Genomic DNA, 10,376 nt, shown 5'->3' with positions numbered 1-10,376 from the left:
AAAAAGAGTCCTTGTGGTAGTTCTCAATCAAAAAAAAAACCCCAAAACCTTTAAATATCAGTGACTGCATGTGTGTGACTACAAATGTGTATTTGTAACATAGAAAAGATGTGATGCACTTCAATTGAGCAACACATTTTTGTGCCTCTTAGCTGGCTTAGGCTTTCTACTTTGCCAAAAATAGACCGAAGCAAAGAATGATTTCCACCAATATCACAAAGCACACCGCCAAAGTACAGAGGAGCCCTTAGGAAATACACCAGGCAACACAGGGGAAAGAGCATCGTTAAGTCAGTTTCTCTTACCTTTAACTTCAGTAAAATTACAAAGCAATTCATATTAACCTCAAGGAAATACTCATCAGATTCCAGAAGCCTTTGAGACAGGATTTTCAGATGCAAGCAATATCCAATAGATGTTTCCCCACTGCAAAGGACCAGCTTTTTTTTTTTTTTTATTTTGCAATTGCACCTATTTAAAGTGATTGTACAGCATCCAGTGAGGTGGCCAGGAGCTGAAGATGGGGAATCCAGGCCAACAAGAAGCTATTTCATGTGTTCACGCTGACCGTCCTTTCCATGCTGTGACAGTCACCACCACAAGTTGGGAGGTTCCTCGGCCACTCTGCTTTTAAACAAGGTAATTTCATCCAAGTGCCGCATGGGGACATCTCTGATGACCTCTGTCAAGTCCTCATGAAGCAGAGGGAAAATGACGACATTTAATGCAGGGCGGTCCGCCTGGAAACTAAATCAGACACAGGTTATTAGCCAAGGAGAAACATGAATTCTCCAGTGCAAGGGAAGGGGAGTGCATGGATATAGATCATGCAGTGGTGGGGGCAAGGAAAGGTTGTTCAGGAGAGGCAGCTGGATGTCAAGGTCTCCCACTCTCCTCTGTGTCAGCAAGGAGCACAGACCCCTTTTCAGGGAGTCTGCTGATCTGACATAAACCCAAATTGGGTCTAACACGGGGAGAGAAGAAGAAGTTTTAAAAACTAAATAAATAAATCACAAAATGCAGGTGTTCTTAGAGGTCCAGAGATCCTAAGAGCTCTGCCCAAAGCTGGGCAAGGTGCTCAGAGATAACAATTTAAACCACCTACAAACCATCGGCAAGTTGCAGAGCCATTAAGAAAATCAGGCCAGAGCAGTGCCAGGCATTCCCTCGGGGCTCAGCCTGGGATTATCACTTCAGGCTGGGTTGTTCTGCATGCAGAGTCTACACTCTGCAATTAGAGCACAAGCAAGTTTAGAAAACCCAGATCTGCAGATAAGCATTCAAGTGGGCACACACGTGCACACACACACACACACACACTGCAGCCTCCTTTGTAATCCCAGTTGCAGAAAACCTGTCTTGGCACCACAGGAATTTATGCTAACAGAAACACAAAGGACTATCCCTGTTTGCCACTCGAATTTTGGGTTCCAGTTTCTGAATTTATAGCCTCAGTCTTTTGGTCCCCTCTTAAGAGAACTCTGCATTCTCCTCCCAACTCTTCTTGCCAACATCACGCCACTGGGTCTGCCTTCCAGCACACATCCCAGACCTCGCAAGCGAGAGGCCTGATAGCACAATGAGAAAGGATCAGCGGGGTTAGAACTACAGAGCTGAGGAAGAGAACAGAGGAAGTTAAAACCATTTATACAATGTAAAAAGAGCCATACAAAAAAAAAAAGTCCAAGTCCCCATCTTGGTACTCTACATGATAGAAACCTAGTGAGTAAGAGAACGCGGAAGAAAATAAATGGTATTACTCAGTGTGGCATAACAAGAGTTCAGTCTTTTAAAGCTGGGAGGTAAAGGGAAGTTATGCTACAGCTTAAGAGTTACACCCTGAAGATTAAAAGACTTGTGACTATTAGCCCTGTGCCACCAAGATGCTTCCTCCCAAACCATGTGACAAGAGCCAGTTCATTATCACTCTAAAGGAGGCAGAGTCAAACTGGCAGCATCAGTCCCTTGAGGCTGAACCCAGTTGTGTAGGGTCGAAAGAGGAGTTCGTTGCTCAAACTTCTCTTAGACAGATGCGTGCCTGGAAAATTCCCAGCTCATCTCTAGCCCTGAAATGGCCAGATTTCTGTCAAACAGAGAGGGAACACATGGAGATTCAGCTGCTGGAAACACACATTAAAAACCCAAGGTAGCAATCCAGCCAGCTGAAGAAAAGACCACAAGAGACTGGCATTTCCCAGGGGACAGAAAGGATATTCCCATCCACAAATGATTTGGAGTAGAGCTTCCAAAAATGTAGCAGAGAACTCGTGTTCCAAGGCTAGTGGCTCAGTCCTGGTGGGTTAAACTAATTTGTCTGAAGCCAAGTAGCTGCAGGAGTAAGGATTTCCAGCAACAAAACTACCTGGGGCAATTTTATATCTTTCTGTATCACAGACCTGCCCCTCATGCCTAAGGGCTGGCAGAAAAGGACATCGCTCCTTGAGTGGATCTGGGGGCTTGCGTAGGAGCTGCACAGTTTCTGACTTGCACAGCACTGCCTACAAGAAATCAACCAGCAAACAGCCCCTGATCTGGGAGGCAGTTGGTAAAGTCTGCAGTGAAATTACATAAAATACAGCAAATGTCTCTTTGATAGTCCCTCCTCTGCCTCAGCTCTTCATGTTTCTTATCCAACACCACAGTCCTGCAGAGAAAATCATGTTAATACACCAAGTTTACTGAAGTTCAGCTAGGAAGAAACAGCCATCTCCCCAAAGGCAAAGAAATCTCTGCTTCTTTCTTTGTATATAGACTCTCCCAAATTAGATCTGCATGCTGCCTTCTCACCATATACAAAATTGTAGTTTATAAGCAGCCTTTACATGGAGCTATAAAAATGAAAACCTAGACAAGTTTACATGACAATCTGCCACCAAGACAACTGAAAAAAAAAAAAACCCAACACAGTAAGTAGACCTTCCAAAGAGGCTGGGTTTATATAAGCAGTTTGAACTTGATCTTAAAAAGAAAAAAAAAAGAAAAAAAAAAAGAAAGCTTTGTAATTTTCTCCCCCCCTCAACAGGAAACTGTATGTTACTGCAAACCTTGTAAATTCCATACCCCAGCAAGTTGACGCCGGAGAATTCTTTCCATGTACAATTTGCGTGATTTAAGGAAAAAAAAAAAAATCAAATGCACATGGTTCACTATTATTCTCAGCTAAATGTGCGTGCAAAGCCTCTCCTTTAACTGCCTGTTAAAAAACACCCTGATTTTAACGAGCAGCTGTCATAATGTTAAACTGGGATTAGCAGTTCCCAAAAGCAGCCTCCCTCTGCAATCTATGCTCCTTTAGTCCTTCCCCGGAAGGCAATTCCTTTCTTCATACACCTGTCCAGGTGGGCTAGATTAAGTGAGAAGCACTTAGAGCACTAGTTCGAAAGGCCCCAGGCATGGGGAGGAGATAACAAGAAGGGGAAGAGATTGAGTTAATGAGTTGCAGAATAGCTCCTGTAATCTTCTTGACGGTTCTTTCCTCATTCCACACCTGGATGGACTTCAAACTGGATCTACCTCTGCAAGCACATGGCTTGTAAAATTAAAACCCGAAGGACAGAGAAGGATGTCGACCTGGGGAGACAAAAGAGCTGCAGTTTCAGACATGAAACCCTGCTTTTTTTTTTCCAAGGGAAAGAAGCCAAGGATATGCTTGCTTGCTCTCTCCTACAAAACCTCCAGACTAAACTCATCACGATTAATTAAATGAAAGCAAGTTTTCTAGGGAACTGACTAGCAGCCCCTTCAAAAAAGATCCTTTAATCAGAAACAACCACTGGGATAACAAAGAAAATACCCCCCCCACACACACATTTTCCAGCATAGCCTCTGGTCCAGCAGACTCAACACCAAACCAACAGCCACCCAGAGGGAACTTTTACAAGGAGGTCTCTGAAGTGTCCTCATTTGGATGTGGACACATAGTGGGTCAGGCTTCAGCAGCTGGCTGGAATCATCCGTGGAGCTGGGAAATGAACAGTGAAGCACACCCCATATCACAAATTTCTCCTGGTACCAGCAGAGGTATAACCTCACTCTACAGTTAGATCTTGAACGGGCTGCATGTGGCTGAAAGGGTTAATGGTGCTTTGTTATTTCCCTCCAAAATTATCCCAGAACAGGTGTGGACTGGACACAGTAAGGTTATTTTCAAGTGAACAGCTTGGTAAATAGCCTAACACTATGGTCTCAATTACTTCAAACCAGCGTGGCAGGATCCAATATGTAGGTCAGGGACAAAGTCAAAAAGAAAGAGAAAGAGTCTGAAGCAAGGCTGCACTTTGATCAGATTTCCTCGATTTTAGCAAGACAAGAGAGTCACTCCCTGGAATGAATGCAGTTATCTCCTGGTAAACACTCTCAGTGTGTGTTTTCAGACATACCTTTCCAGAGAGACCAGTGAGTCCCCAGAACTCCACCTGCTGATAGAGCTAAAGGGCAGCCCAGAGCCACAGCAGAATCCCACCAGCCAGCCTCCAACGCTGGATCATGCTCCCCTGCAACACTCTGCACCACACACCCCAGAAGACAACAGCTCTGCTGCGTTAGGTGCTCCTCAAACTTACCTTCCCTTACTTGTAGGAAAGGTAAGCATTTGGGACTGAAGAATGTGTTTCCCCTTGAGATTTCCAGAGAAACCTAAGAAAAGCCCTCTGCCAAATTCAGATGTTTCAGCACATCCCACTGCACAGAAGCTGGCAAGCAGGAATAAGGGCACACAAGGTGGTATCATTAAGCTCTGGCAACAAAAGCAGCACACACCAGATAAAACAAGGAAATACGGTGTATCAGGAGTGGATCGAGGCCAGATTTTTGAACTCCATAAACTAAGATGAGCTTATGGGAAAAGAGGCTCTAGAGAAGGAAAGTAAGGAAGGAAAGGAAAAGCTTGACTTGGGGGAACAGAGCAAAGCAGGGACAGAGATGTGGACTCTGGTTTGCACAACTCCCACAAATGCAGACCAATCTCTGCTGCAGTCACACACCTTCTCCCCCCTCCATTCAGCCTTCCCCACAGGCTGGTGAGCTGCTTCTGCAGAGGTACATGTTTCCCAAGAGAAGATAATTCAGACCAACTCACTTTTGGCCCTGTAAGCAGCTCTTTCACCTACACACATAAAAACCCTGTTAATCCTCTGCCAGGCACAGCAGAAGTCTATTTTCACTGGAAGACTTGCTCACATCTGAAAATTGAAATGTGGCATCTGCCATGAAAACTTTAGCCAGGTTACCTGAGCCAGGCTGGAAAATCCCATCCCTGAAGCACGAACAGAGGAAGTGCCAGGACAAGCTGGAGCAGCTGACAAGTGGCATGACCCAACACACATGCACACACTTTGCTCATTTTTTTGGGGGAAGGACAGACATACACTTAGAATTTGTTCCACTGAACTCAGCACCAGGGAACTGCAAAAGCTCCCCTTGCTTACAGCAGCTGCCAATAGCGTAAAATTAAGCTTCTCCAGAACATCTCCTGGCCATGACAAAGAAACTGCAGGTGGGATTCCCCCAGGACCCTTTCTCTGTCAGCAGGGAGGACCCTTGCCCCCACTTATCCACCAAAAGCCTCTCAAGAAGGGTCCAAAGCCTCCAGACACTGACTCTAAACAGGCCCAATCCTTACTGTCATTCTCACTTCCAACCCTGCTGGAGTACCAGCCCTGAGCCGGCTTTATTTTCTAACCTCAGAAATGGACTTCAAAAGCTCCTGAGGAAACCTGTTGTGATTGCTCAGGTTGCTCAGAACTCCATACAAGGAGATATTTCCTCCATAAAATGTTTTCCTTTAAGAGTGTCGTCCATCCCCTCACATCTACAGGGACAAACCGGCATTCTCCCAAGGCCTGCGATTTCCTCTCACCTTCAGTCCCATCACTACAGCCTCCAACCTGAGGCAGAGGGGTGTAGATGTGGCTCTGGATGTCATTCACACACAACACTGCCAACTCACCCACTATCTCCAACACAGCATCCTCTGCCACTGCATCGTGTCACGGGGAAGGAGCGATCCATGTCAGACTCAACCCGAGTAGAGCAAATTACACCTCTCTACTGTGGTTTCTCTCTGCAAGGCATGAATGACATCCTGCTACTTCTCCTCTGAGCTGAGGTTTATATCAAACGTGCCTACAGACTGAGGTTCTGATGTTATTTTGCCAGCTGAACTCTGCATCGCTCAAATGTGACCGGACAATTAGAGGGGGAGGGAATAAGAACCCAAAGAGCGATTCCAGAGCGCCCGGACATGTCCTAGGGGAGTGCTCTGCCAGAGCAAGCTGAAAGTTATTTCCTAATCTTTTCCACAAATTAAAAAGCTACTGCACTAACTGCTCAATTAGATTTATTTTACTATGGAAATGCTTTAAAGCTGCAGTTAATGCTTCCGTTCAGCCTTTTACACCCTCATGAAGAGAAAGCACGACAGTACTATTCCAATATTATTTCTCAGCCAAGAGAGAGAGGACACTCCTTGAAATCTATTCCATGCACAAACCCATCTACCCTCTAAGGAAGGTTTCAGGATTGAATTCTCTTCAAAAGACATGAGCCAGCAGTTAGAACAAGCCATTTGGGTCAACCACAGGAATGCATTTAAGAAAAGGGTATGTTAGTACCCCCGAAAGAAGATACATTAATATGCCAAATTGGGGATGGTCCCACAAGCTGTGCTGGCTTGTAAAGTATTTGAACCCACCCATAAACAACATCCCTGGTAGATGCAAAGGTGTCCAGGCCACACCTCAAGCAGAGTCAGCCTTCGCCAAGCCCGCCAAGGAATTCTTGGGTAACGCAAGCTGACAAGGATGCAGTTTGTTATTCAGTCTGTGACAGAATGATTCAGGGGTTTCTAAGAGCAGGAAATGAAACAGACAATGAAAGCTGGAACAGGATGCTAATGATTCACTACACCAGCCTAGCGATACATTAAGTCTTCTGCAATCAGACGCAGGACCCGAGCCCGCAACATGCTTAGGCTAGCGGAGTGGGGTTGGCAGCTACCCTGCTGGCTCTGGGATCCAGGAAAGCCAGTGGTGGCCTGAGAGGGACTTTTTTTCAAGGTCAGAAAGAAGAGAAGGTGGTGGAAGGGATGCAAAAGACAGCTTGAAAATCTCAAAGAAGCCCTAGGTGGCAATACCAGCTTTTTGCAGTGTCAATACAATTGCAGCAGGCAGGTGGGCAGCACAGGAGGGACGCTGGAGGACTCTCCTGAATTCAAAGATGATCTTGCACTCACTTGCTGCCCTAACAGCCCCCTCCCACACAATCTAACCTCAACAAGGATCACCCAAAAGGGCTTTTCTGAAGCTGAGCCCACAATGAGCATCCAGGCAAGAGGAATACTGCAGGGATACCCAGGGCAACAGCAAGAAGGGAAGGAGGAATGCTTAGCTCCAAGGTGAGCAAAAATTCCTTTGTGATAGTTCAGCCCTGTGCTAAATGCCAGGAGAGGGACTGGCTCATTTCCAAACACTCACTTTCACCCTCATGCTCCCACCTGGAAGCCCTATTTCTGCAAATGAATCCCAGGAGAGTGCTTCATCCCTTCAGTGGCTCTCACAGCCACACAGGGCCACTGGAATCAGCAGTTTCAGAAAAGGTGAGATCCAGCCAAGAGTTTCATGTTAAAAAAAGGACAAGAACAAGCAGGGTGAAATTTAGGTAATGCTACTGAAGTTTGAATAATAAGATCTAATTCAGACTGAAAGAGCTATTCCTGGAAAGTGGCAGGAGTCCTACTGTGAAAGTCAGTTCAAACTAAGCGGTGCTCATACCCGACACAGGCAGAGGAAGGGAAGTTCAGTCAGTGTTTCTCTTTCTCTGGGTCTTGGATGCCCAGAACAGGTAGATTGTCCTAAAACAGTAAAATTCTCTGCACTTTCACTGGTCAACCCTCAGTCACCTGGGTCACACACTCACTTGGCAAAGCCATTTGCTGGAGACAGGTAGCCACCACGGCTAGGGGAACAGGGGCAGAGAGCTTGAGCTAGGACTGCCAACTCCTGACCCCAACCCCACAGCTCTCAGGGGGTGCTGTGCCAGGACCCCAGCCAGCCCCAGCCCCCTGCACCTTCTCTCAACAGCTATCAGACCCCAGGAGATTAAAACAGCACTTTTGGGAGATGTGAGCAGCTGAACCCAGCTCCCCACCCACCTCCCCAAAACACACTTCAGCTGCACCATGATCTTTTGCTTCCTGACCACGCTGTCTACCGCGGTTTAACATGGATTGCATTTCTGTAATCACAACTCACCTCTGTACCTTGACACTTTCCCCCTATGAATGAAGAATCCCTAATGACACCATCCTTTCAGAGATTTTTTATTTTGCTTTGTTGTTTGTTTTTTTTTTTTAATTGTTGCTTTCTTGATCTTTTCCAAGGTGTTTTTTCAAGGACTTTTCACAGGCTTGTATTGTCTGGTGTTGTAGAGTCCTTGGAATCATTAGAATGATAGAAGCTATCTAAACACTTCAGCTAAAACCGACAAAATTCTAAAAGAACACACTGGAAAATAAAATCTGTCCTTGAGGCCAAGGGGATATTTGCCAAAGCATTTCCTATCCCCTCTTCCAGCCTGTTTTCTCCTTGTAAGCTTCACCAGGAAAGCAACTTCTGCACATTTGCAAAGTGCCTACTAACCACACCATGTAGCCGTGCAATCCTGAAGTCATCCAAATTCCTTGCCCGCAAGATTTCTGGGGCAGAGAGAAATACAGGCTTATAAATATGATTATTTAGCATGCAAGACATCAGTAAGCAGTGGGACACCTTCCAGAGGTCACAGCTCCATCTACTGACTATTTAATAAAATAACAGTCGGGAAACCCTCGGGGAAAGCTCTTCGAAGGTCCTCCCAGACCCGGCTTTGCACACACAGCTCTTTGCAAGCATTTAAAAAGAATCCCAGCACAGCAATTCAGCCCAAAAGGGAGAAGGAAATCTCGCTTTTCTGCAAAGAAGCCTCTTTGCACAGCAACAAGTTTGGTGTCACGCTTGAACCTACAACTGTGGGTCCACTAATTGTGGTATTTTAGTGTTTCTGGAATTATCGCTGCAATGGTTTTAACAGAAAAGTTATTTGAATAAAGACAACAGACGCTTGGAGCTGAGCACTTTGGCAAAGTTAGGATCCAAGCATAAAAGGGAAAACATTGTGTTCGCTAGATCTGCTGCTATCTGTAGTGTGGCAGCAGCTGAGCATCATGTGATAGGGAAAAAAAAATGCTATTTTAGAGAGAAACTGAGCTGAGACCACTGTCACATGTGAAATCTGAGGAAGATCAGGGAAGTGGATATGGATCACTCAAGCCACATCTCCCACTCTAACCACTAGGCACTTATGTGCACACAGTCTCTCCCTGAACCATAAAGGACATTCCCCCTCCCATTCACACAGAAGAAAAAAGAATAAAGAAAAACACTGCAATGATTTATCTGCCCAGAGGGAAACAGTCTTCTCTAAAGCTCAGAGGAGACCTTGCCCTTGCAAGCCTCTTGTTTGCTGATGAGGGCTCCAGATGAATGCTGTTCTGCTTACTCTGTTTCATTGCAAAACAGGCAGCACCAAATCAGAAGCTTCTAGTGTCTTAAATATGTAAACTAGTTTGTCCCAAAGAGCAGCAAACTTCAACCAGAAAACTGCCCACAAGAAAGCTGGACACCACAGAGCCTGGTTTAGAGCTGTCACAAGACTAACAGACATGAGAACAACTCTCTTTTCAAACCAGCAGGACAGAAATACATAATACTATCCTTATTTTACAGTTAAAGGGAAGAGTTGAAGTATCAGTTCAGGCTTTAAGCCACTGGTGTGATGCAGGAGATTTAATACCCAAGCTCCCATCACTACACCCCATATATACACCATATATACACCATCTTCCCATACATCTCAGCAGCTGAAACCAGCCTGTTCTCCCCAAATCTGTCCCAGCCTCCCCTGTGATGTGAACCCTTCTGTGCACCCAGCACTGCACTACATTGCATTTTCAAGCCCTCCCAGCTCTACCACCTGCAGCAAACTACCAGTTCATGCCCAGCCCGAGGCCTCTCCAGTTCCCACTCACTTTTTTCCTCTCTTTTTAGAGGCATTGGGAGAAAGAGAGTCACTCTGGCCCCAGCTCCCTGTTCAAACACAGCCATCACTTGGTTGCTCTCAGCCTAAACAAGACCATCTCCATAGTGCTTAAAACAGGAACTCTGACCCTTAATGGGATCTGAGGAATATGGATCAATTCCCCCAGCTCAAGAAAGGGAGTGAACAAAGAAAGGCTCACAGCCTTGCCTTCCCAGCTCTCATCTCCTCCTTCCCACCCACTCTCCATGTTTTTTCCCCACAAACATAACATCTACACAAATTCCAAACTGGGAAAAAAAAAA

At 45.7% G+C, this 10,376-nt stretch overlaps 1 protein-coding gene across 1 annotated transcript in view; it reads right to left on the bottom strand.

The window, feature by feature from the left end:
- Positions 1 to 283: 283 nt before the first annotated feature.
- Positions 284 to 10,376, bottom strand: part of FBXL18 (F-box and leucine rich repeat protein 18) — a 17,766-nt gene continuing 7,673 nt past the window's right edge. The window contains exon 4 of the mRNA XM_010175103.1: positions 284 to 747. Within this exon, the coding sequence (XP_010173405.1) occupies positions 591 to 747 (157 nt within the window). The 3' untranslated portion in view covers positions 284 to 590. The remainder of the gene's footprint in view (positions 748 to 10,376) is intronic.

Source organism: Antrostomus carolinensis, unplaced genomic scaffold, assembly GCF_000700745.2.
Source record: "Antrostomus carolinensis isolate BGI_N321 unplaced genomic scaffold, ASM70074v2 scaffold36759, whole genome shotgun sequence".
NCBI classification, from domain to species: domain Eukaryota; kingdom Metazoa; phylum Chordata; class Aves; order Caprimulgiformes; family Caprimulgidae; genus Antrostomus; species Antrostomus carolinensis.
The sequence above is the reverse complement of the archived record's forward strand: the minus strand, read 5'-3'. Positions and strand labels throughout refer to the sequence as shown.